At 28.6% G+C, this 27,229-nt stretch overlaps 4 protein-coding genes across 4 annotated transcripts; all 4 read left to right on the forward strand.

Moving 5' to 3' along the window:
• The first annotated feature begins 783 nt into the window (after window positions 1-783).
• LOC105832378 (membrane metallo-endopeptidase-like 1) lies at window positions 784-6,957 on the forward strand. Its single transcript, XM_012673264.2, has 18 exons — window positions 784-926; window positions 1,268-1,422; window positions 1,505-1,669; window positions 1,754-1,837; window positions 1,983-2,188; window positions 2,500-3,396; window positions 3,472-3,579; window positions 3,709-3,850; window positions 4,140-4,248; window positions 4,376-4,472; window positions 4,562-4,738; window positions 4,814-4,929; window positions 5,022-5,086; window positions 5,459-5,510; window positions 5,773-5,840; window positions 6,197-6,333; window positions 6,410-6,577; window positions 6,682-6,957. The coding sequence occupies exons 1-18, from the start codon at window positions 907-909 to the stop codon at window positions 6,859-6,861; spliced, it is 2,946 nt and encodes a 981-aa protein (XP_012528718.1). The 5' UTR covers window positions 784-906; the 3' UTR covers window positions 6,862-6,957.
• Window positions 6,958-8,253: 1,296 nt separating this feature from the next.
• On the forward strand, window positions 8,254-13,439 carry LOC105832379 (endothelin-converting enzyme 1). Its single transcript, XM_036289546.1, has 18 exons — window positions 8,254-8,309; window positions 8,593-8,774; window positions 8,886-9,047; window positions 9,130-9,213; window positions 9,335-9,558; window positions 9,948-10,691; window positions 10,766-10,858; window positions 10,933-11,074; window positions 11,161-11,290; window positions 11,474-11,564; window positions 11,659-11,835; window positions 11,908-12,017; window positions 12,115-12,170; window positions 12,262-12,313; window positions 12,441-12,508; window positions 12,669-12,805; window positions 12,909-13,076; window positions 13,189-13,439. The coding sequence occupies exons 1-18, from the start codon at window positions 8,290-8,292 to the stop codon at window positions 13,363-13,365; spliced, it is 2,817 nt and encodes a 938-aa protein (XP_036145439.1). The 5' UTR covers window positions 8,254-8,289; the 3' UTR covers window positions 13,366-13,439.
• Window positions 13,440-14,763: 1,324 nt separating this feature from the next.
• On the forward strand, window positions 14,764-20,138 carry LOC105835556 (endothelin-converting enzyme homolog). Its single transcript, XM_012678973.2, has 18 exons — window positions 14,764-14,920; window positions 15,286-15,470; window positions 15,565-15,726; window positions 15,809-15,892; window positions 15,987-16,198; window positions 16,443-17,183; window positions 17,252-17,344; window positions 17,431-17,581; window positions 17,661-17,790; window positions 17,978-18,068; window positions 18,174-18,350; window positions 18,433-18,542; window positions 18,625-18,683; window positions 18,785-18,836; window positions 18,906-18,973; window positions 19,143-19,279; window positions 19,370-19,537; window positions 19,852-20,138. The coding sequence occupies exons 1-18, from the start codon at window positions 14,901-14,903 to the stop codon at window positions 20,020-20,022; spliced, it is 2,811 nt and encodes a 936-aa protein (XP_012534427.1). The 5' UTR covers window positions 14,764-14,900; the 3' UTR covers window positions 20,023-20,138.
• Window positions 20,139-21,591: 1,453 nt separating this feature from the next.
• Window positions 21,592-26,734, forward strand: LOC105835555 (endothelin-converting enzyme 1). The gene is made up of 18 exons (XM_012678971.3): window positions 21,592-21,746; window positions 22,019-22,200; window positions 22,334-22,495; window positions 22,572-22,655; window positions 22,766-22,974; window positions 23,204-23,899; window positions 23,969-24,064; window positions 24,136-24,277; window positions 24,349-24,478; window positions 24,660-24,750; window positions 24,855-25,031; window positions 25,102-25,205; window positions 25,294-25,352; window positions 25,432-25,483; window positions 25,603-25,670; window positions 25,808-25,944; window positions 26,044-26,211; window positions 26,330-26,734. The coding sequence occupies exons 1-18, from the start codon at window positions 21,727-21,729 to the stop codon at window positions 26,504-26,506; spliced, it is 2,754 nt and encodes a 917-aa protein (XP_012534425.1). The 5' UTR covers window positions 21,592-21,726; the 3' UTR covers window positions 26,507-26,734.
• Window positions 26,735-27,229: the final 495 nt, after the last annotated feature.

Genomic DNA, 27,229 nt, shown 5'->3' on the forward strand with positions numbered 1-27,229 from the left:
GGAGGTGACTGTACACTAGCGCCCATCTATTTTCGATATTGAAACTACATAGCACATCTACAAAACATTAACGATTCGAGTCTGTGCTAAAAACTGCAGCGCTTCATACACGCGAAGTTGAATGCGCGCTTCTTACTATAATTTCAATTCGAAACAGCTTTTCATGTCATTTTCAATTAGATCCCCAACATATGTATAAACGATGTGTTGCAAAATTACTGATCGAAACGATGTGTCGAAAATTACTGAAATAATATACTATATTAAGGGGATGCTGGATATTCTTAGAAAAAATACAAAATAAATATATTTTGTTATAAAATATTTTGGAAATGTGCGAGAAAAATAGATTAATAAAATAATAATTTATTAATAAATTCTAATCATATACGTGTCTTTGTTAGAAATTTGCTCATCCAATAAGTAGGGTAAGCAATTAAAATAATTTCGTGATAATTAAGTAACAATAATTACTAATTAATCCTAAAATTTCAATTTTATTGTTGTTTTTATTTATAGTTATGCGTTTACATTTTTAAAAGTATTTCCCTGGTAACTCCCGAGTTTAAAATAAAAATTTTGTCATACAGTATTATTTAATATGAACATTAAAAAAAAGAAAGCATTAAAATTAATATCTTTGTCAAATAAAAAGAGAGTTTACAAGCTATATATCTTAAAATTTATTTTATTGTTTAAATCAACAGGATGAGAAAGATATGTCCATTTCCGGCCTTCGACTCTATCAATTTGATATAATGCATACATTTCACAATTTTTCCGCCCAAGTAGCAACATATAAAAGAGCTATTCGCCGATAAATAAATTCACATTGTAATAAAAAACATTTCAAAACTTACTGTATGGTATCAGTGAAATTTATATCAGCCGACAAATTACTCCGACATGAGGCGATTCATTCTTATGTACGTAATTAAAGTAATCGCTTTTTAAGCACGGCATTATATATAGGAGATATTAATTAATTTAAAAAATTAGTTATAATTATAATATAGACATTTAATAATATTATACAATTTAAAATTAAATATAATTGTAAAATAATTACAACACACACACACACATACACACACATATATATATCCATGTCTTAATTCATGATGTACTTGAGAAGATAAATTTAAAATTTTATAAACTAATAATTCTTTCTTTAAATATCTTTAAGCATAATAGTATGTATATTTTAATAATTATAATAAACGCATATTATATATATTTACATTAATCACATTTTGGACCTTTACAGTGCCTTTATTGGCACGTTTCTAACAAGAGACGTTATGCTGTCGAAAGTTCACCAATATCCTTCAAGTCTAGCATGGTTGTTTGGTTCAAATAAACTGAATGATAATGAGGAAAAAAAACGAACTGTATGCGAATCTGAGGATTGCAAGAAAATGGGTATTTTTATTTTGTTAAATGATTAGATCGACTGCTTCAAAACTTTAATTTGTCAATTGCTTTATTTTTCCATTTTTCTCAGCTAATATGATGTTAGGAAGCATGAACAAATCTGTAAATCCGTGCGACGACTTTTACGAATACGCATGCGGAAGATGGTCGGAGCAAAATCCCATTCCAGAAGGATATCGCGAGTGGAGTGTGCTTTACATACTTCAATTTAACAAAACTGATAAGCAAGTACAAGGTAATTAGCCGATTCATGCGTTGCTATTTATAAAACTCAATTTAAATTACACTTAACATATCTTAATATTATTAAATTTCGCAGATATTGTGGAGGAAGAACTTAAGGAGGACGATCTTAGAGCGGTAAAGCTTGCGAAAAACTGGTACAAGGCTTGCATGGATACAGGTATGTGTGTTTGTGTGTGTGTGTGTGTGTGTGTGTGTGTGTGTGTGTATACTTAACAATTAAAATATGTCCAAAATATTGATTTTATTTATTCGCATTGTCGCATTCTACAAGTACAATGCTGACAAAAAAATTATGCTTATAGACGCTATAGAAAAGCAAGGGATCGATCCGCTGGTTTCAACCTTAACGCGTTTAGGTGGTTGGCCAATGATAATGGAGCCAAATCAATGGGACGAAGAGGAATATAGCTGGCAAAAAGTAGATGATCAATATATGCGCTTGACAGGAAGAAATGCTTTTTACGACGTACGCATAAGCAAGGATTCAGATAATCCAAAAGTAGTAGAGGTACTTATAATGACATATTAATTTGCTTTTAACCAGATTTGTTACAAAGAATATAATTAAACTTATATTACATTTTATTTCACACTTTTTTAAATTAATATAATCTGTAAATGTAATTAATATTTCTACAACTTAGTGTTTCTTATCATATTTTTATTATATTTATTGTTTTACATTATATTATTTATATTGTAATTTTTTAATCCTATTTCTTGCCGTTAGTCTTTGTATGTTGCAGTAAATTTAAGTCTAAAAAATTTATATTTATTTTCTATTATTAACGCGATTGTTTTTTTTATGTAAACCCGCAGATTGATACGCCACATTTACCACCAGGTTCAAAGACACTACGGTCTATAATGAAATCTGATAAAGAGGACAGTAATGAAAAAGGAGACGAAGAACAAAGCAAAAGTGAGGAGGACCCAAGTGACGAGGAGGAACAAAGCAACGAAGTACATGAACCTGGAAGTGAAGACAAAGATGATTTTAAATTCGTTGACAGTGATAGTGATGACTATGATGACAGTGATGATGATGATTATAATGATAGTGATAATGATGATGATGATAACGATAATGATGATAGCGACGATGATGATAAGAATGGTAGTGGCGATAGCGACAATGATGATGAGGATAGTAGTGGCGATGACAACGATAATGATGATGAGAATGGCAGTGGCAGTTGCGACAATAATGATGACAATGATAATGACATAAACGAACAGCATGAAGATTTTAAAGAGGAAATGGAGAAAATTACCAGGAAAAAAATTACAAAGATTGTTCATAAAAGAAACAAAAAATTACAATCTGTTGGACAAATAAATGGTAGGATCATTCAAAAGCATGACAATCATAAGAGAAATAAAGAAAAAATTAAAAGGGAGGCAGAAGTTGACAATAAACACCCGCATCGTTTTACTCGTCGTAAAAAGTTGCATGTCCGAAAAGATAACAGAAGAAAGAACCACGTAAGAAAAGTACATATGAAAAAAATTAAAAATTTGAGTGCTAAAGACACAACGGCAATATCGCAAGTAACAACAGAAAAAGGGAAGAAGATAACATTGTTAAGACAATACGCTGATCACATATCACATGTAGCTCATATTATAGCTAAAGAGAAAGGTACCAAAATTTCACAAGAACGTCTCGATAAAGATGTTCAAGATATGATCAAGTTTCAACTAAAGTTGATCCAGGTAAAGATCATGTTATTACTCAATTTTGTAAAATACAAGAACAAAGGGAAACTTAATAAACAATTAACATTTCAGATTATCCCAACGGAATCGATATTTAATTTGCTCTTCAATTTAGAAGTTACACTTAGAGAATTTCAAGAGTGGTATGACGAAAAGGAACCTAAAACAGCTAAGAGTAAGGTAAGCAATTTGTTAATTAATTCTTAATTATTTAATTAAACAATTAATTTAGTTTAATTTTCATAATTCATTATTGTCGTGGTTTTTATAATTGGATAAATATTGATATAATGAAAAATGATTCTATAGATTGACTGGGTAAACAAAATTAAGGCATTGTTTGACGAGGCGTACGAATCTGTGAATGATGATTTAAATCTGAACATTGTTTTGCCAAATTACATTGAAGAGCTCGTCTCTCTACTGGATGAGACGTCAAATCGTACGATTGGTGAGTTTAAAAAATGAAACGAAAATATAACTGTTTTCTCTTTGACTATTATACACTGTCACATCTTTGTAAATAATACCTTAAGTAATAAATATTTTATTATTTTGAGTCTAAGAATTGCTTGAAACACACACACAATACAATAACAAATCTAATTGTTAAGTTTTCAATTAAAAATATTGATTATTAGCAAAGTTATTGTACAAAATGTAAATGTGGAGTTATAATATCATCTTTTCTTGTACGAAACGTTATCAGTATATACGCACTCAATAGAAATACGTTTCAGTGAATTATATACACTGGAACTTTATAAGCAGAATAATAAAAACTACAACAAGTGATATGACAAATTTATATAATACATGGAAAATATTTAGCACGGGTGAAGTCCCAAGGTTCGATATATTTTTTATATTGTTTTTAGTATAGATAACACTTTCTTATATATTACAATGATTATTTATTACATAACATAAAGTTACTAATTTAAAATCTGATTAATTTAATTGTATAAAAATTTAGGGAGAGATCGGAGATTTGCACAGAGTCAACAGAGATAAAAAATATTTTAGCGTATGAATTTGTAAGAAGATATTTTTCTGATGATAAAATGAAAACAGTAAGTTTTATTTTACTTGCCTTTTACTCAAAATATCTTGTCTCTGTGCTAATAAATTTATCTAAGTCGATTGTTCACTTCTATCGTAGGCATCGAATATGATCAGCGACATACAAAAGGCAGTCGAAGACTTAATAAAAAAATCAAACTGGATGAATAACAAAGCTAAAAATTTTGCCTTAGCAAAAGTAAAGAATTTGAAAAGATTTATTGGATATCCGAATTGGTACAAAAATACCACAATTATTCAAGAGTATTTTAAAGAGGTAAATTTTCAAAAAGTGATAATATTAACTGTTATTATGACAATTATCATCTTATATAAAATTATTTCATTAAAGCTCGTTATCGGTTCGTCGTATTATGAGAATACTCTTCGATACAACAGATACGTCAAATTGAAGAGCCTACGGAAGTTGTCGGATAATAATAATGAAATTCAATTTTTCGATGAAACGTGAGATAGAGTAGCAAATTATTATTTAATATATTTAATTTAATATATTTGGAATTAAAAGAAATTTATATATAATAAATTTTATGTTATAGAGATCCAGAGTCATTAAATCCAGTTGAAGTAAATGCTTTTTACATGCCCTGGCTAAATGCCTTAGGTTCGTAATATCTTTTTTTATTTAATATAGTATTGATTATACACAGAAAAAAAATGTAATACAGCCAATAACATATGTGATTGCGGGCTGCCAACTACATAAAATACTCAATACAATAATATTTGCTATTAATGCAAGTACAATGTTGATACTGCAATAGCATATATTATTGTATTGAGTATATTTTTAATTGGCAGCCCGCAATAACATATCTTATTGAATATATTGCATTTTTTTTCAGTGTACGCTATTTCATGTATCACATAATAAAAATTATTTTAATAAAATTCATTGATTAAAGGTTTACATTTTACATATTCGCTTATTGGCTCAATTATTGGCTTAACAAAAAAAATTAATTTTTTTTAACAGCTGTCACAGCAGCTGATTTTCAGAGTCCATGGTACGCTGACGGTCGACCACAGTAAGTAAATTATTTTGATTGCATTTAGTGACACAAGTTGACACAAATGATTTAATCATTCTATTTTTGGCATTTAATAACAAATAAAAGACAGAACAACAAATTTATATAGATACTTAATTACTTATTAAAAAGCACTAGAGTTCAACGCGAGATGTACGAAATGTGTATTAATAAAATTTATAATTATTTTATATCTGATAATTTTATGTTAATATAAATTTTGATAGAATTTTGTTTAAACAACTGATTTTTATAATAGATCTGTTAATTTTGGTACTATGGGATTTATCATAGCTCATGAGATTAATCATGGATTTGATAATACAGGTACGTTAACAATACACTGAAAAAATTGTCTTCTAGGAACCAAAGAGATACTCTAAAAATAAAAGAAAAATTCTAAAGTTAAAGTTAAAATCGTAATAAAATTGAGTAACTATTCTCAAATTTAGACTTTTCCTTTTATTTTTAGAATATCCTCTTGGTTCTTAGAATACAATTTTTTCGGCGTAACTTTTTATATTAATATTTAAAATTATCACGATTAATATAATAATTTATTATATTAATATAATAATGTATTATATTATTATTTTATATTTTTTTATATTACTATATTAAAACAAATTCAAGAATCTTTAAAAATGTTTGACGAAACAGAGAAACAGAGAAATAATTTTTAGGATACAAATTCGATAAGGACGGTGAATTTCTGGGATGGTTCTCATCAATGGCCGACTCGTACGATAAAAAGGAGGATTGTTTTGTGGAACAGTTTAATAATTATCCTATTGATAAAAAAACAAATGAAAAAATAAAGGTATATTACCCGCTATATATTTCAATTTTTATATTATTAAAAATTTATTAGTCATTTCTACTAATTGAAATTCCAGAATTACGGTTCGAAGACAACGGGTGATAACATCGCGGATACAATGGGATTACAGGCGATATTTAAGGCTTATCAAAGGAAGCAGAAAGAGAGAGAAACACCGGATGCTGCATTGCCGGACATGGAAGATTTTACCAATAATCAATTATTCTTTTTATCCTTTGCCAATGTAAGAATTATAGGCATCAATTAAAAACTATTAACTTAACATTTATAAAGATAACAACTAAAAATTTTTTTGCCTTAATTATATTAAAACAATAATGTTTACAGTTATGGTGCGAAGCAATCGATCCAAATCAATTAATGGATGTCGCAAAAGAAGATGTTCATAGTATCGGACGATTGAGAGTTATAGGCTCTGTATCGAATTCGGATGATTTTGCTACAGCTTATAATTGCCCCGTTGGCAGTCCGATGAATCCTGAAAAGAAGTGTAATATCTGGAACTGATCGAAAAACAATCATCTTATAAAGTATATCAGAAATATATATTGCAGAAATCATTTACTTTAATGTATTGAATAAAATAAAAGCTATTTGACTAAACGTTTCTTCGACAATCCTTTAACTTATGAATATTATATTAAACACAACTTGAGCATTGACCTAGAATAAAAATTAGTTGAGAATTTTTTTAAATTTATCCAGATATTATATCAATTTTTTAAAATTATTTTTACTAGCTGTTCTTGCACTTTACATATTTTTATATACTTATATTTCCATTAACATTTATTTATTTTTATAATACATCTTTCATAAACGAGCAAGAATAATAGTGTGAAGAAAGTTGTGAATGTTTTTATTAGTATAACACGCAATTTTGAAAATAATTTATCCTCGTTTGCATTTTTCATTTATATTGCATTGTATAAATAGATCTAATGAATTATGAAACGACAAATATTTTGACAATAATAATTTGTAATAAATGTGTTGATTAAATAGATATATGCAATTCCACTGGTCATAATAAAAATTCTATTTAAATTTATATAATAGATAAGTGATAATTAATTGCATACATAGTTACTGAAAAAGATAATAAATATATTCTTTTAAAATATAAAAGTGCATTACACATACATATCTTTATAATAAATTCTACCGTATATATAATATATAAAATTGACAATGATACATTAAAATAAAATAATTTAACTGAACAATTGCCAAACATTTTGGCAGTTGGATTTAATTACTATTCTTTATTTGTCAATTCTATATTATTGAAAAAAGACACTCTTCTTACAATTAGATCTATTATTCAAACGTCACGTATTTTTTTTAGTAAGTTAATAAAAGTTTAAAAAAAAAACAATGTGCGTATAAACATTAAATTGTTTAAGTTCTAGATACAGCATTAATTATCATAGTTTCATAGATAAGATCAGAAGGACTAAGGGTCGATTGTTCCAACTTCTTGGTAAACTTACCTATCAGGTAAATATATGTTTGTCTTTATTTATTTAAAAAAAGAAATGAAGGTAGACACATGCTTATCTGGTAAGTAAGTTCACCAAGAAGTTGGAACAACTGGCCCTAAATCAGAAGGGCGAGAAATACGTTTTCGGCCTTCAGCTTTATCAATTCGATGGTTGCGTAGGAGCATTTTTCCGCTCAAATAGTATATAAAAAAATAAGCTGTGCAACAGTTTCATAGATAAGATCAGAAGGATTAAATCAGAAGGACGAGAGATACGTCTTCGGCCTTCGACTTTATCAATTTGATGATTGCGTAGGAGCATCTTTCCGCTCAAATAGTATATAAAAGAATAAACTGTGCAACAAATAATTTTATTGTAGTATATAACATTAAAAAACATATATACAGCATAGCGCAATTAAAATTTATCAGTCTCAGATTTCTTTTAAAAAATGAGGCAGTTTATTCTTGTGTAAGTAAATTACGCTAAATAATTATCTTTTTAAATCCGCTAAACAATCCATAATCACATGACACTTTTCTGTTATTTAACAATTTTCTTAAAGTTTTCTCAATCTATTGAATCAATGACATAAATTAAGAATTACTTTTTATATATTATTTATACTATCTTATTTATTTATATATTTTAGTTTTATATTTAATTATATAAATTTTATTATATATATCACTATTTATTATTTTTTATATAATACATTATAAAATATATTATGGTTTCATTTTCAATACTTCAGCGCTTTTATTGGTGTGCTTTTAATGAAGAATGCCACATCGTCAAAAAACCAGAGACATCCTTCAAATCTGGCATGGTTTAGCTTGAACAATAAATCAAATGAAAATAAAGAAGAAAATAAAGAAGAAAGTATGGATGAAAATAGACCTATCGTATGCCAAACTCAAGAGTGTAAAAAAATAGGTAAAAAATATAACTGTTATAATAAATATAATAAAATTATAATTCAAGTTAATATAAAAATTCAAATCTTTATATTTTTCTATTTTCTTTCTTGTTCTCACTTTTTCTCAGCTCAGAGAATATCAGAGAATATGGATAAATCAATGGATCCGTGTGACGATTTCTATGAATACGCTTGTGGAAAATGGTCGGAACATAATACCATCCCGGAAGGAATGGATTCTTGGAATATGATACATAGTACACAAAAAAATATTATGGAACAAGTAGAAAGTGAATATCAAATTAGCCAAATTGTAGCTCAAAAAAATTTGTAATAATATAAAGTAATAAAAGTATTAAAAAATTTTTACAGAAATTTTCAACGACGGGCCAAAGAATGACGATCTTCTAGCGATAAAGCTCGCAAAAAAATGGTATACAGTTTGCATGGATACAGGTAAGCACAAATAATTTGATAATCAAAGAATTTGATATAATTTTAACCTATATTATTTTTATATATAACTGTGGTCCACGATATAATGTATAATCATTGATTTATGAAATGCTTCTATCAGATACAATGGACAGACAAGGTCTCGAGCCGCTTGTTTTTACCCTCTCGCGGATAGGTGGATGGCCAATGATAATGGAACCAGACGAATGGAACGAACAGGAATATAGTTGGCAAAAAGTGGATGATCAATATATGCGCTTGATGGGAAGAAATGCTTTCCATGATGTGCGCCTAATGGATATATACACTTGGAACAACTCTCGATCCCTTCGGCCAGTAGCACATGTACGTATTATGACGTATTATGAGCTCTCAAGATTATTATTACATTTGTATTAATATTATATAATACATGTCTTTAGCTGAAAAAAGATTCAGGTATTTTAAAAGTTTGATATAAAAATCTAGATTGTGATAAATTTCATCTTTACCCATTAATTATCTTATCAAATATTTCTCAAAATCCGCGAGATACATACCAAAATTTTTTTCTTAAAAAAAAAACAAATTACAATGTAATTAGTATTTATATAATTACATTTTGTATTATCTCATAGCGTTATTATATTATTTCCATGTTATTCTTTCTATGTTATGTAGGTGTAAATTGATATTAAAAAATATAATTTTATTTCTTATTTGATAAATTTAATAATATAAATTCTTATTGCTAGATTGATGTACCACATTTACCTCCGGCCTCATTTAAAATCTGGATTGAAATCGATGATAATGAAGAGGAACGAGACAAAAGCGATGAAGATCCCAGCGATGAAGAAAAGCAAAGCGACGAACAAAAAGATAGTCAAGAACCTGGAAGCGAAGATGAAGACCATAAAAAAACTAATAATAATAGCAATAATGACAATAATGATAATAACGATAACGATGATAATGACGATAATGGTAATTATGATAATCATGATAGTGATGTCAATGAAGATAACGATAACGATGGCAATAGAAACGAACAGAATAATAATAAAAACGCAAAAAAAGTCAGTATGAAAAAACCCGGTAAGTTCATAAAAAATAAAAAAGTGCGACATAGTAGAAAAATTAAGAGTAATACTCATTCCAAGAAGAACGAAAATTATAAGCTCAATCACAAGAAAGAGAGGATAAAAAGACAAGCAATACCAGAAAATGTTTGCGAAAAATTACATGCATGGAAGAACAAAATGCATCACATGAAACAAGCACGTAAGGAAAAATTGAAAAAAACTTTAGAAATGACAACACGACCGCAGATTACTACAGAAGAACCAATTGACGAAGATGATTATGCGAAGCAGTATACTAATTACATTTCAAAAGTAGGTCACGCCATAGCTAAAGCAAGAGGCGTTGAAGTTTCGGAAGAACATATGAATAAAGATATTCAAGACATGATTAAATTTCAAGCAAAACTATTTGAGGTAAGTGTTGCTACTTTATCAGGCAACAAAGCAAGGAAAATGTTTAATATAGTACAAATAATAATAAATTTTAGATTACTACAGATCCCGGCCAAGATAAAGATATGACACTTAATGACTTTCAAAAATGGTATAATAAAAAGAAACCTAAAACTGTCAACAGTGTGGTATGTTGTACTCTAATTAATTTATATAATATGTAATTGTCTCTGATTAAATAAGCATGATTAATATAACGCAGATTAATTGGATATACAAAATTGGAAAATTATTTGATGAAGCTCAAGTACATGTAGATGGTAATTTAAATTTAAGAATTCGTTCACCAAATTACTTCGCAAATCTTGCCGTTTTGCTAGATGAGACGTCGAGTCGAACAATCGGTAAATTCTAAAAAAAGTGCAACTATAATAATAAATATCACCGTGAAATATCATCGATAAATACGTTTATGCGAAATATATTTCAGTAAACTATATACATTGGAATTTCTTGAGCAGAATAATAAGAACTACTACAAGTGAAATGAAAAAATTGTACTTTGCATGGGAAGACAAACAAAAAAATAATGATACAAAAATTTTTGGAGTTTCTGTGAGGTGTAATGTAAACTCTTATACAAAATATAGTTTTTTATATAATTATCAGAGGAGTATTCTTCAATTAATTAAAATATAATTTTTTTATCACATTTTTATTTTTTATATAACGCAGTTCCAATGGATAATTCAAAATCGAGTTAAGTTTAAATTACATTAAATGATAATAAACCGTTATTACAGATGGTTCAAATGCACACAAGAAGTAGAAATGAGTGATATTTTATCGTACGAATATGTGAGAAACCATTTCTCTGATGAAATCACGACAACTGTAAGTATTTTTATTATTAAAAGTTTTATTTTGCCAGTCATTTGTAGCAGCCTGTTCAAAATTTGTTTGATTGGATCACTTATTCTTATTGCAGGCATTGGACATGATGGACGATATACAAAAGGAAATGGAATATCAAATTAAAGAATCGGATTGGATGGATGAAAATGCTAAGAATATTATTTTGGCAAAGTTAGTAAATATGAAGAAAACTGTCGGATATCCGGAGTGGTATAAAAATAACACTATCGTTAAACAATATTATCAAGGAGTAAGATTCTGTAAATTTATTACATATCACTACATAGTAATTATTTGATTTAATTTTTCTATTTTATTAAAGCTTATTATTGGCAATTCATATTACGAAAACACGCTCAGCTATAACAGATACACTAAGTGGAAAGGATTACGCAGGTTGATAAAAAAGAAAAATGATAAAAATGATAAAATGTAATATCATAATGAATTCATATTTGTTCTATCGCAATTACAATTTTACTTTTTAATTTGCAAAGTAAACTCATATAAAATAAGTCTCATGTTACAGGAGAATAATTCCTATAAGAGTAAATGCCGGTTTCTCATCGTATTCAAATTCTATAGGTTCGTAATGTATTTTTAAATTAAATTAAATTGACGTACATAAATTTGTAATAATTTACGTTATTAATATTAATCTTTTCTTCGATTATAGAACTTTCGGCAGCGATTTTCCAGAGCCCATTTTTCGCTTATGATCGACCGCGGTAAGAGAACAATTTTGATTAAAAATATTAAAGCGATGAGTGTAAATATAAATAAACTTACAATTGTCTTGTCTACAAAATTTTCTAATTCTTAATAAAATTATTTTATAATTGCTGTTTATTCCAGAGCTATTAATTATGGCATTGTTGGAACAATTATAGGTCATGAAGTTAATCATGGATTCGATGATGATGGTAACCTTATGAAATAATATTTGCTATTAGATTTACTTTACTAAATTACAATATTTAATTATTGCGATAATAGCTGCCGCTTTACTTTAAAATGTATCTATAATCTCTTTGAAAATATTTAAAAAAATTTGGCAAAAAGTATAAAGAAGAACATTTTTAGGATATGAATATGATAAAAATGGAAATATTGTGGAATGGTCACCTGCAATGGCCGAAGCATTTGGCAAAAAGAGAGAATGTTTTGTAGAACAATTTAATAATTATTCCATTCTCAAAAAGTCCATTTACATAATAAAGGTTTGTGATCTATTCTGCATTTTATTACCATATAATGTGTTGTTTTCCCTCTTGTACATTTTGATAATTACATGATTAAACTGATTATTAACAAAAATTGCAGGACTATGGCAATCAGACAGCAGGAGATAATATTGCTGACACAATGGGATTAGAAGCTGCGTTTAGAGCGTATCAAAGGAGAGAAAGAGAATACGGAAAAACAAATACTGTATTGCTAGGCCAAGAAAATATCACTAACGATCAACTTTTCTTTTTATCCTATGCTAATGTAAGCACAGTCAGATAATGAATTTACAGAATTGTAAAATATGGAAATATTTATAGTTATTAAAGTAAACGTTTATGTACTTTAATGTACGAAATTGCGGTAATGTTTGCAGATATGGTGTGACGCTGAAACAAATGGAACACTAGACAAGGCCAAATCGGATGAGCATAGTACTAGCAGATTGAGAGTGATAGGAACCCTTTCAAATTCAGTGGATTTTGCCAAAGCTTACAATTGCCCGCTCGGCAGTGCAATGAATCCCGAAAAAAAATGTCATATCTGGAAGTGAACGACTCATATAAATGTTATAAATAAAACATACTAATACTTAATAATAACAGAAAACGGTTAACAAAAATTATCTATTCACACATTGATTGATGAAATAAAATAAAATAAAGTATAGGATATAAAGAAATTGTGTGCGTTATTTTTTTCTTCACTAATGTGATCTATGTCATATTTTCGTACATTATAAACACAAATTTTCAATGTAAAGATAACAATTAGTGATATTTTTGTGCATTAATTATATTATAAATATAATTATTTGTGTGTGTGTGTGTGTGTGTGTGTGTGTGTGTGTGTGTGTGCGTGCGTGCGTGCGTGCGTGCGTGCGTGCGTGCGTGCGTGCGTGCGTGCGTGCGTGCGTGCGTGGCGTGCGTGCGTGCGTGCGTGCGTGCGTGCGTGCGTGCGTGCGTGCGTGCGTGCGTGCGTGGTGTGTGTGTGTGTGTGTGTGTGTGTGTGTGTGTGTGTGTGATTAAGTGTACAGCTATATGCAAAGCGATCGACTTAAGTCAATTGAAGATGCTCTCCAATAACGATAAGCATAAAAATTTTTTAATATAAAATTTAATATAAATTTATTTAAAAATATAAATATAAAGAAGAACTCTCCACAAATAAAATAAAAATTTGTACTAACAAGATAACGATGGCACTTTATTAAATAGAAAATCTTTGTTTAGTTTACATTTGAAATATATTTCTTACCAATTTAATTAATAAACAAAAAATTTTTGAATTTTGTAATAAACTTAATAATATTGAGTGTTTCTATATACACAATTTCACAAACCATTTGTCATTGCTTTTTTATTTCGTTTAAATTGCATTAGGTAAACAGATATGATAAATATTAAACGACGGATGTCCTGAAAACTTGTTGTAGATATATTGAATAATTAATACATAAGATTTCATTGGCCACGATAAGAATTATAATACCAATTAAAATTATCCAATAGATAAGGAATAGATAATTGTTACTGCATTGTTACTAGACGAGATAATAAATATCCTTGTTTAGAAAAAAAAGGAAAAATAAGTACTCTAATTGTATAAATGACTGCTAAATATTTATTTGATGTAAAAATTTAAAACTATTTTTATTTATCTTTTCACAATTTTTGGATATTGATTTTATTAATATGATTTCTTATGTAACAACGTAATATAACATATGTGCTGTATATTACATTATTATATTATTATAGTGTCACACATTACTTTCTGAGTTAATAAAAGTTTGTATAAAATAAAAAGAGGAAATTGTGAAAATTAATTATTCCTTGAATAACGCGGAATTGATACCCGTTATCGCAAGCGCTGTTTTATTACATAAATCAGAAGGACACAAGATGCATCTTCGACCTTTAGGTCTATCAATTTGATATGGTTGGGTAGCAAAACGTTTCCGCCTAAATAGTAATATATAACAGAGTAAGTTGTGCAATAATTCACATTACATTGGAGAATGTAAAAATACATATTTATCGTAGAGCGTAACTAAATTTTATATTACCCTCAGACTACTTTACTACAATGAGACGGTTTATTCTTCTGTAAGTAATAAAAAAATAACTTACAATAATTATTTTATTATACGATGCCAATCATAAGCAAATCAGCGATTCCTAGTTTTGTCTTTTTGAAAATTAATCTGTCTTGATTATAACTGTGAAAAAGTAATTAACTATTATTTAACAAAGTTTAAATAATTTATTATTTACAATTTTTCTTTTGTTTTCAATTCTCTCTCTCTCTCTCTCTCTCTCTCTCTCTCTCTCTCTCTCTCTTTATTCTTTTAAAACAAAGGGATCAAGAATTAAGAATTATTTATATATTATTTTTATTATCATTTATTTATTTACTTTTTATATTACGTTATTATTTATTATATTTATTTTTTTTAAATTGAACTTTGCAGCGCCTTTATTAGCATACTCTTAATGAAGAATGTCACACCTTCGAAAAACCGAAAATATTCTTCAAATCTGGCATGGTTGTTTGGCTTGAACAACAAACCAAATGAAAATAAAGAAGAAAATAAAGAAGAAAGTAAGGATAAAAATGAACCTATCGTATGCCAAACTCAAGAGTGCAAAAAAATAGGTAAAAAGTATAACTGGAATTATAATTTAAGTTAATGTAAAACTTCAAACTTTTATTTATCGCTATTTTTCTTCTTGTCCTCATTTTCTCCTAGCACGGATAATGTCGGAAAACATGGATAAATCGGTAGATCCGTGCGATGATTTCTATGAATACGCATGTGGAAAATGGCCAGAGCATAATCCTATTCCGGAAGGAATGGATTCTTGGAACATGTTCTATAGTTCACAAGTAAAAGTTATAAATCAAATAAAAGGTAAGTACAAAATACCAGTGTACTGTGTGTAGTTAAAAATTTGTGTATAATAATAAGAAACATTATAAATAATGTTTTGCAGAAATTTTTGATGAGGGACCAAAGGATGACGATCTTTTGGCGATTAAGCTTGCGAAAAAATGGTATACGGTTTGCATAGATACAGGTAAGTGTATATGATTGTGTCTAAGCATACTATCTATATTTTGATACATAATTGCGGACTAATACATAATTGTGGATTCACGAAATGCTTTCAGATACAATGGACAGGCGAGGTCTCGAACCTGTTGTCTTTACTCTATCGCGAATAGGTGGTTGGCCAATGATAATGGAACCGGATGAATGGAACGAGCAAGAGTATAGCTGGCAAAAAGTGGATGATCAATATATGCGCTTAACAGGAAGAAATGCTTTTCACGACGTGGACGTGACATATTATAGTTGGAACGATTCACGGAAAATAGTACATGTACATATCACCACATAGGTTCTTAATTAAAATCATTATCATTGTTCTTGCATTAACTTTATGTTTTCAACTCGAAAAGAAAATTTATGATGTAACCAGAATCTCTATAATAACGTTATGTATTTCGTAACATCGTCGAGGAATTTCTCGTCTGTGTTACTCTTTCCATTTTATATAAATGTAAATTTGTATTAAAAATATACGCTTTATTAGTAATTTTTAACATGTAAGTTTTTGTTGCTAGATTGATACTCCACATTTACCTCCGAAAACACTTAAACTCTGGGTCGATGATGACGAAGAAGAAGAAAAACAAGATAAAAGCGAGGATCCTAGCAACGAAGAGAACCAAAGTGACGAAAATGATAGTCAAGAACCTGGAAGCGAAGGCGAAGATCACGACGAAAGCGGTAATAATAGTAACGATGTTAATAATGATGCTAAAAACGACGACGACGATGACATTGATAGTGATGATAATGACGATGATGATGATGATGATGATGATCACGATGAAAAGAGTGATGATGATAATAACGATAACGATAACGATAGAAACAAACAGGATGATGATAAAAACGCAAAGAAAGTTGGTATGAAAAAATCTTATAAGTTCGCAAAAAATAAAAAAGTGGGACATGGTAGAAAAATAAAGAGTAATACTCATTCCAAAAAGAATGAGAATCATAAACTGAATCATAAAAAAGAAAGGATAAAAAGACGAGCAATGCCAACACATGTTCACGAGAAATTACATGCGCGGAAGAACAAAAAGCATCGCGTAAAGCAAGCACGTGTAGAGGTGACAACACCGAAGATTACTACAGAAGTACCGATTGATGAAGATAATTACATAAAACAATATGCTAATTACATCTCAAAAGTAGGTCGTGCCTTAGCTAAAACAAGAGGCGTTAAAGTTTCGGAGGAACATATGAATAAAGATATCGAAGACATGATTAAATTTCAAACAAAACTGTACGAAGTAAGTGTCGAATTTTATAAGATAATAAAACAAGAAGAATGTTTAACAATAATTATAATGTATTTTAGATTACTTTAGATGACAGCGATGATGAAGAGATGACGCTCAACGATTTCCAGGAATGGTATAATAAAAAAAAACCTAAAACTGTCAACAGTGCGGTATGTTATATTTAAATTGATTTATATTTGTAACAATTTATAATTGTCTTTAATTAAATGAGCATGATTAATATTGATTGATGCAGATTGATTGGGTGTACAAAATTGGAGAATTGTTTGACGAGGCCCATGTGACAATAAAGAACGATTTAGATGACTTAGATTTGGAAATTGGTTCAATAGGGTACTTTGAAAATCTTGTTGCTTTATTGGACGAGACGTCAAGTCGTACAATTGGTAAATTTTGAAAAAAAAAGCGGCAATAGTGAAATGAAGTATTATCGGTAAACATGCTTACACGCTAAATATGTTTCAGTAAACTATATACATTGGAATTTCTTGAGTAAACTAATAAGAACTACTATAAGTGAAATGAGAGAATTATATTACGCATGGGAAGGAAAAGAAAATACTAATGATGCAAAAATTATGGGAATTCTTGTAAAGTATGATAGTTTCTTATATAATTGTAGCATAACGCCTCGCGCTTTTTGATTCGCTAAAAATATAACTTTTTCTTCTAAGATGTTTTTATCCTTAACACAACATAGTTTCAAACAAAAAAAAAATCAAAATTGAGTTAGTTTTAAGTACCAATATTAAACTTATATAATAAATTAATTGTTGCTACAGATCGTTTAGATGTGCAAAGGAAATAGAGATGCATGATATTCTAGCATATGAATATGTGAGAAATTATTTCTCTGATGAAATCCTAACAACCGTAAGCACTTTGTATTAATTGATTATTTAAAGTTTTATATTGCCAATCTATATAGCAGCTTTCTGATTTAAAGACTATTAATTAGATTACTCATTCATATTGCAGGCATCCGATATGATAGATGATATACAAAAGGAAGTCGAATATCAAATTAAAAAGTCGGAATGGATGGATGAGGATACTAAAGATTTTGTTTTAGCGAAATTAGTAAATATGGAGAAATTTATTGGATATCCAGACTGGTATAAAAATAATACTGTCGTCAAGCGATATTTTCAAGGAGTAAGTGTTTTAAATTTAAAATTTAGTACTGTAATTTTATTATATAATAACTAATTTAATTGTTCTATTTATTTCATTAAAGCTTATTGTCGGCAATTCATATTATGAAAATACACTCAGTTATGAAAGATACAGTAAATGGAAAGGATTGCGAAGATTGATGCAAAACGATGAAGATGAAGATGATGAATTGTAAGATGCATTAGTATTTGTAGCATTATAGCATTTTTTAATTTGGAAAGTAAACTCATATAATAATAATTTTGTGTTATAGAATGACGATAAGTCCTGTAATGGTAAATGCCTTTTTCGCGCCAGATTTAAATTCCATAGGTTGGTAATATGTATTGGTAACGTCTTTTTAATGAAATTATTACTTACACAAATTTGTAATTATTTACATCATTATTAACGTTGATCTCTTCTTCGATTAGCTCTCTCAGCGGCAGATTTTCAGAGTCCTTTATTCGCTTATGGTCGACCACAGTAAGTATAATTTTTTAAATAAAAGTATCAAAATGATAAGTATAGTGATAAATAAACTTAAAATTTTAGAGCAATTAATTATGGTATTGTTGGAACAATTATGGGTCATGAAGTTAATCATGGATTTGATAACGATGGTAATGTTATAAAATTGTATTTGCCATTAATTATTTTATTACATTATAATATTTAATTGTTGCGATGTAACATAATGTCTATCTCTTTATTTCAAAATGTATCTATAATAATGCTTTATGAGAATATGTGAAAGAAATAGCAAAAAAAGAATAAAAGTATAATTTTTAGGATATAGATTTGATAAGAATGGACATGTCGTAGAATGGTTATCCGCAATGGCCAGAGCGTATAGCAAAAGGGCAGAATGTTTTGTAGATCAATTTAATAATTATTCCATTCTTAAAAATTCGAATTATACAATAAAAGTACGTAATTATTTATTCTGCATTTGATTATATTAAATTTACATTATTTTTCTTATTGTTTAACAAATTTTTTACTAATAAAAATTGTAGGACTATGGCAATCAAACGGCGGGAGAGAATATCGCGGACACAATGGGACTAGAGGCAGCATTTAGAGCGTATCGAAGAAGAGAAAGGGAATGCGGAAACACGAATACTGTATTACCGGGTCATGAACAGCTCTCTAATGATCAACTTTTCTTTTTATCTTTTGCTAATGTGAGTATCACAGATAAATGCATTCAGAATGATAGTGAATTCAAAACAATAGAAATTATTTATAAAAATAAAAGCGCTTGTATCAATTTGCAGTGATCTTACCTAATAAGAATTTTGATAAGAAGCATTTATAAGATTCTCCCTCTCCTAAAAACTATAAAAAATTTATTGCGAATAAAAATATCTTATTTGATTCGATTTGAATCTGGATTCGAATCTAAATCTTACATTCTGTGCGACTCTACTTTATCAAACCCGATCAAGTTTGACGAGCACTTTAGCAACCCCTTAATGTATGAAATTATGCTTTGCAGTTGTGGTGTGAAACTGAAACAAATACAGCAGAGGCCAAGTATGATCCACATAGCGTTGGGAGGTTGAGAGTGATAGGAACCCTTTCAAATGCAGAAGATTTCGCTATAGCTTACAATTGTCCGACCGGTAGTGTTATGAATCCTGAAAAAAAATGCCATATCTGGAAGTGAATGATTTATACAAGTATTAAAAATTAAATTTGCTGATGTTTGAAAATGTAAACTAATTGACAAAAGTTCTTTATTCACATATATTAATAAATAAAATAAAGCATGCCATAAATAAATCGTTTTATTTTTGCTATCATGAATTTCTTTAGTCTTTATGCTGTTAAAGTAAAGATGATATATCATTAACGCTAAAGTACTATTCATATGTTTCATGTTAACATTATTCTATATAAAAATGTACCCACTTACAATTAATTTTTTAATATTTTTCTATGTCTCTTTTACGGATTGCAAGGTGATAGAATAACAAACTATTTTAATAAACTAAATTAATTTTTTTTTTCAATAAATGTTTTTTTAATTCATTAAATGTTATTAAATATTTTTTTAATCCATTACGTCCTAGAAGGCGGACTATTTCTGTTTTAAATCCTTGTCACCTGGCTTTCAATCAAAATCAAAATTGATATCTTAGAATAAAAAAAAATTCTTTCCAAAAATCTAGATAATAGGAGCAATTTATAATAACCGTGGCAAGTGAATTGTACATACATCTGCTCTCTGTGCCGGGCCAATCTCCGGCCAGAATCTGATTTTTATTCAAATGCTACCTCTCAAAGGACAATCATTCGACAAATCACCAAAAGTACCTTTTTATGAGCGCTCATTTAATTAACCCGTTTGTCGAAACCAGCATACAGAAATACGTTGAGAGGTCACCCACCATTTTTGACAAAAAGACTAATTGTAAGAACTGAGAAGAAAGAGGTAATGCAATTTTTAAAAGCAATATAAAGATTTAAATTGAAAGTAAAAATATTAGTAATCTCTGCTTTTTTTACTAACAAGTAAAAAGATTTTGAACCATTTTAATAATATAATTAGTGTACAACAATTATCACACAATTCCATAAACTATTTGTCTTTATTTTTGCATTTTGTGTAAAGTAATATATTATATAAATTGATATAATAATCATAAAAGGAGAGAAGTTCTGAAAATGATAATTTATTTCTAACTAATTAATTGAATGCAAGAGATTCGCTGGCTGTGATAAGAATTATGCTTTCAGTTAAATTTATCACACAATAGATAAATGATAAATAATTGGCGTGCTGCATTGTTAATAGACAAGGTCATAAATATCTTTCTACAATAAACAAAAAGTAATATATAAATATAAGTATTTAAAAATTATTTTTATATAAAATGTAAAATTATATGTAATACCCATAAGTAAAATAACCTCGTTGTTACCATAAATTAATTAAATACTTATTTGACATAAAAATATAATGACTTCCAATTCTCATTATTTTTTATTTATAATTTATAATTATAATTTTTGAATTTCTTTAGAAAAAAAATGTTATTTTTGCGATTTAGAATAAAGTAAATCAGATCTGTATTACATCTCGTGCATAAACATTGTACATATTAATATTCCTTGAGTTTGAGATACAATATTGATACCCCTTATCATAGGCGTCATTCATTAATATAAATCAGAAGGACAAAAACTATATCTGACCTTCGTCACTATCAATTCGATATAGCTACACAGCAGGATCCATCCGTTTAAATAGCAATATATAAAAGAGTAAATTATACAACAAGAAATTTCACATTGTGTTAAGAAATGCAAGAATACGTTTACCAAATAGCGTAACTTAATTTCATATCAGCCTTAAACTTTTGCGACAATGAGACGATTCATTTTTCTGTAAGTAACTTATAACAATAATTTTTTAAACAGTCAATTAAGCAAATCAACAATCCATACCTTTGTTTGTAGAAATTTAATCTGTTTTAATAGATTAAAAAACCTTAAACAATTCAAAATCGTATAAAGTTTTTTACTTGCTTCAAACTTTCTTAATCATTTGAGAAATGTACTTTATTACCTTCAATTTTCTCTATATTATTTTTATACATTATACATTATTAAAAATTTCATATCCAATAAGTTATTTTATTTTGAATTGCATTTTGCAGCGTCTTTATAAGCGTGCTTTTAATGAAGAATGTCACGCCATCGAAAATCCAGAAATATCCTTCACATTTGGCATGGCTGTTTGGTTTCAATAATAAACTAAATAAAAATCTAAAAAATGAGGAAGAAAGTAATGAAAAAAATAAACCGACTGTGTGCCAATCTCAAGAGTGCAAAGAAATCGGTATTTAAATAAAAGCTGAAATTATATATATAATATTTATTACGTATTATATGTAATTCAACAGCTAATCTAAAAATTAACATTTTTATTTATTAGTAGTAGAATTAACATTCTTCTTGTTTTTATTTTCCAGCTCAAATATTTTTGGACAGCATGGATAAATCTGTGGATCCATGCGACGATTTCTATGAATACGCTTGTGGAAAATGGCCAGTACATAATCCCATTCCAAAAGGAATGACATCTTGGAATATGTACGATCTTGGAACAAGCCTGGTCATGAACAAAACAAAAGGTAAATACCAAACCAGCTCAAATTTTAACTCAAAACTTGTGTGTAATAATATTAAGTTTTAAATAATATTTTGCAGAAATTTTCGACGAAGGTCCAAAGGACGGCGATCTATTGGCGATAAAACTTGCAAAGAAATGGTACACAGTCTGCATGGATACAGGTAGGCGCAAACAGTCCTTGAGTCAAAGCATTGTGCAAACATTCTAATACTTATTATTTTCGTACGTAATCGCATTTCGATATAATCGTTGATTCACAAAATGTTTTCAGATGCAATAGACAGACAAGGACTGGAGCCGCTTGTTTTTACTCTTTCACGGATAGGTGGTTGGCCAATGATAATGGAACCAGACGAATGGAACGAGCAAGAATACAGCTGGCAAAAAGTGGATGATCAATATATGCGTTTGACAGGAAGAAATGCTTTTCACGATGTGCGCATAAATGAACGCGAGCGAAAATCTCGGAATGGAATACATGTAATTATTACAAAACAACGTTTCAATTAAGAGTATTTGCATTAATTTTATGCTCTCAGCTGAAAACAAATATTTATGTATATATATTTGTTAACGTAAAGATTATGTATTATAGCATTATCGAGAACTTTTTGTTCGGGTTGCTTTTTCCATTTCATAGATGTATATTTCTATTTAAAATATACGTTTTATTATAAAAAATTTTTTTAATGTAAGTTCTTGTTACTAGATTGATACTCCACATTTACCTCCGGGTTCATTTAAACTTTGGTATGAAGTCGACTTTAGTGAAGAAAAAGACGAAAGTGACGAAGATCTCAGTGATGAAGAAAAGCAAAGCGATCAGCAGAATGATAGTCTAGAACCTGGAAGCGAAGGCGAAGATCACGATGAAAGCGGTAATAGTAATGATAACAATGAGGATTATTATAACGACGATGACGATGATGATGAAAATAATGAAGATGACGGTAACAATGAAGGTATAAATGAGCAAGATAATAAAAACGCGAAGAAGAAAGTTGATATGAAAAAAACTGCCAAATTTACAAAAAATAAAAAAATAAAACATAATAAAAAAATAAAAAATAACATCCATTTTAAGAAGTACAAGCATTATAAAATGAAGGAAGAGAGAGTAAAAAGACGAGCGATATCAAATATTCACGACAAATTGTATTCGCAAAAGAACGAAAAGAATTATATGAAGCAATCCCGTAGGGAAAAACGAAAGAAAATTTTAGAGGTTACAACACCGCAAATAAATACAGAAAAACTAACTGAGGAAAACAACATGAAGCAATATGCTAATTATATTTCGAAAGTAGCTCGCGCCATAGCTAAAGCACGAGGCGCCGACGTCTCAGAGGAACAAATGAATAAAGATATCAAAGACATGATCGATTTTCAAATAAAACTAGTTGACGTAAGTGTTGCACTATTTGTCAGACAAGTAAAAAACAAGTTCATTAGCCTCAATAATAATATATTTCAGATTACTACGGATTTCAACGATGATAAAGAGATGACATTCAAAAAGTTTCAAGAATCTTATGGTAAAAGAAACAAATCTAAAACTGTTAACAGCGCGGTATGTTTTATTATTATAATTTAATATATGTCTAATTGTTTCTAATTAAACAAGCATAATTAATGTAATAGATCAATTGGGCATACAAAATTGAGGAAATATTTGACGAGGCTTACGTGCCTGTGGATGGCGATTTAAATCTGAAAATTGGTTCACCCGGTTACTTCAAGAAGCTTATTGCTTTGCTAGATAAGACATCGAGTCGAACGATTGGTAAATTTTCAAAAAAATCCAGCAATAATAATGAAATACTAATAAATACGTTTATGCAAAATATATTTCAGTAAACTATATACATTGGAATTTCTTAAGCAGAATAATAAGAGCTACCACAAGTGAAATGGAAAAATTATACAATGCGTGGAAAGGAGAAAATGAAGACGATAATGAAGAGATTTCTGGATTTTCAGGAAGGTGTAATGTGTGCAAGCTTTTATATCGAAAGTAGTTCTTTAGTTTTATAATGTATATAGTCATCAACTTGCTAAAAATATAATCTTTTCTTTATACTGTATTTTACTCCTTCTTACAGTCTTATTATATAAAATTAAGATAGTTCTATCAAGTTCAAATTCTAATCGTAAATTATTGCCAGATCCCAAAGATGCGTACAGGAAATAGAGATGGGCGACCTCCTAGCATACGAGTACGTGAGAAATGAGTTTCCTGATAAAGTTCAGACAGCTGTAAGTATTCTGTATTAATTATCTACAATATGTAGCAGTTTTTTTTTATTAATTTGCTCAATGGGATCAAATTTGTTTGATTGGATCACTTATTCATATTACAGGCATCGGACATGATGGACGATATACAAAAAGAAGTCGAATATCAAATTAAAGAGTCAGAATGGATGGATGAAGATACTAAAGATTTTGTTTTAGCGAAATTAGTAAATATGAAGAAATTTATCGGATATCCAGATTGGTATAGAAATGATACTATCGTTAAACGATATTTTCAAGGAGTAAGATTTTGCAAATTTGTTAGATACTACTACACAGTATAAATATTTCATTTAATTTTTATTTTTAAAGCTTATTATCGGCAATTCATATTATGAGAATACGCTCAGCTACAAAAGGTACACTAAATGGAAAGAATTACGCAAGTTGATAAAACAAGATGAAGATAATGGAATGTAAGACAATGCATTCGTATTTATTCCATTATAATTATAGAATTTTTTTAATTTACAAAGTAAACTCACATAGCGAATGTCATTACAGAATGTCGATGAGCCCTTTAATGGTAAATGCCATGTTTTCTCCGTATGAAAATTCCGTAGGTTTGTAATGTCTTTTAAGTAGAATTAAACATAAATTTGGCAATTATTGATATCGTCGCATTAATTTCTTTTTCAATAGATCTCCCAGCAGCAAATTTTCAGAATCCATTTTTTGCTTATGGCCGACCACAGTAAGTACATTTTGATTAAAAATATAAGCGTGTAGCAATAAACACAAATTTACACTTATATCATCTCTAAAAATTTTATGATGCTAATCAATGTTTTTTTCCAATAATCTTTATTTTAGAGCTATTAATTATGGCATTGTTGGGTCAACTATAGGTCATGAAGTTAATCACGGATTTGATGACACGGGTATGAAATAATATTTACTGTTAGACAATTTATTAAATTATAATATTTAAACTTTGCATAATATAATATTTATTACTCCTAAATATTACTATTATACAACGCTCCTTGAAATAAATTGAAAATAAAAATATTTTTAGGGCATTTATATGATAAGAATGGAGAAAACGTGGAATGGTTATCTGCAATGGCTGAAGCATACAGCAAAAGAGCAGAATGCTTTGTGGAACAATTTAATAATTATTCCATTGATAAGACATCAAATTACACAATAGAAGTACGTTTTGTCTATTCTACATTTAGTTATTATTAATTTGACATTATAATTACTTTTCTTGTCACGCGTTTTGAAAACACTTATCGACCAAAATTGCAGAACTATGGTAACCAGACAATAGGAGAAAATATTGCGGATACAATGGGATTAGAGGCAACGTTTAGAGCTTATCGGAGAAGGGAAAGAGAATGCGGAAAACCGAATATCGTTTTGCCGGGTTTGGAAGATTTTACTAGTGATCAACTTTTTTTCCTATCTTTTGCCTTTGTAAGTATCACAGATAGATATTGAATTCAGAAAAAGTGTAATAATTAAATTATAAAAATAATATTATTCAAGTAAACATTTATGTGCTTTAATGCATGAAATTGCGTAACGTTTGCAGTTGTCGTGCGAAGTCCAATTAGATAGCACCATAAGTATGGCTAAATTGGACTCACATAGTACTGAAAGGTTGAGAGTGATAGGATCCGTTTCAAATTCGCAAGACTTTGCTGAAGCTTACAATTGCCCGGTCGGCAGTGCGATGAATCCCAAAAGAAAATGTAATATCTGGAAATAAATAACTTACACATACATTACAAATTAAACTTGCTAATACTTAATAAAAATAGCATAAAATAACTAATAACATTTCTTGTCTATATATAATATATATTAACGAATAAAATTAAGCATAATATAGACTTATTTTTTTTCTTCTCAAAATTGAAGTCTTTATCACATCTCGTCTTAAAAAAATCAATTATATATTTAAATAAATAAAATGCCATATATCGTTCAAAGGAAACACTTGTCATTTTCATAATTAAATTCACCAAATTATAAATAATAAGTTCATAGTATAAGACATTTTATTAGATGTTGACTTACAAGGGAACCTCGCAAACCTGAAAATTTTGATTTTAATGGCACTTGACATAAATATAGAAGGGGTAAATACATATGAATTTAGAAATTTTTCGTTTGGGCTTATAAACGGTTTAAAGGGTTAAAACCACCCTTCAAAAGTTGAGGGTTTTTGCCTTTTCTCGATGTATCTCGTAAATTAAACAAAATATCTATTTAAATATGGTATTTATTTTTTGAAAAAATATTTTTTTCAAAAAATTAATAGCATAGTTAAACAGAGGTATTTATACTGTAAAACTTTTGTATAAAATATTTTTTTATATCTCACGATATATTGAGAAAATGTAGAAATGTCTTTATCTTTGAAAGGTGGTTTTAATCTTTTAAAATCAGAATTTTCGGGTTCGCGAGGTTTCCTTATTAGATAAACGAT

Source organism: Monomorium pharaonis, chromosome 7, assembly GCF_013373865.1.
Source record: "Monomorium pharaonis isolate MP-MQ-018 chromosome 7, ASM1337386v2, whole genome shotgun sequence".
Lineage (NCBI taxonomy): Eukaryota > Metazoa > Arthropoda > Insecta > Hymenoptera > Formicidae > Monomorium > Monomorium pharaonis.

Coding starts and splice junctions, on each gene's coding strand:
- LOC105832378 (XM_012673264.2), top strand. CDS start 907: ATGAGGCGATTCATTCTTAT. Junction 3,580..3,708: donor CTAAAACAGCTAAGAGTAAG/GTAAGCAATTTG, acceptor ATGATTCTATAG/ATTGACTGGGTAAACAAAAT. Junction 4,739..4,813: donor TTCAAGAGTATTTTAAAGAG/GTAAATTTTCAA, acceptor ATTTCATTAAAG/CTCGTTATCGGTTCGTCGTA.
- LOC105835556 (XM_012678973.2), top strand. CDS start 14,901: ATGAGACGGTTTATTCTTCT. Junction 18,351..18,432: donor TCAAGCGATATTTTCAAGGA/GTAAGTGTTTTA, acceptor ATTTCATTAAAG/CTTATTGTCGGCAATTCATA. Junction 18,837..18,905: donor TTCGCTTATGGTCGACCACA/GTAAGTATAATT, acceptor TTAAAATTTTAG/AGCAATTAATTATGGTATTG.
- LOC105835555 (XM_012678971.3), top strand. CDS start 21,727: ATGAGACGATTCATTTTTCT. Junction 24,751..24,854: donor CTGATAAAGTTCAGACAGCT/GTAAGTATTCTG, acceptor TTCATATTACAG/GCATCGGACATGATGGACGA. Junction 25,032..25,101: donor TTAAACGATATTTTCAAGGA/GTAAGATTTTGC, acceptor TTATTTTTAAAG/CTTATTATCGGCAATTCATA.
- LOC105832379 (XM_036289546.1), top strand. CDS start 8,290: ATGAGGCAGTTTATTCTTGT. Junction 8,310..8,592: donor ATGAGGCAGTTTATTCTTGT/GTAAGTAAATTA, acceptor TCAATACTTCAG/CGCTTTTATTGGTGTGCTTT. Junction 10,692..10,765: donor TTCAAGCAAAACTATTTGAG/GTAAGTGTTGCT, acceptor AATAAATTTTAG/ATTACTACAGATCCCGGCCA.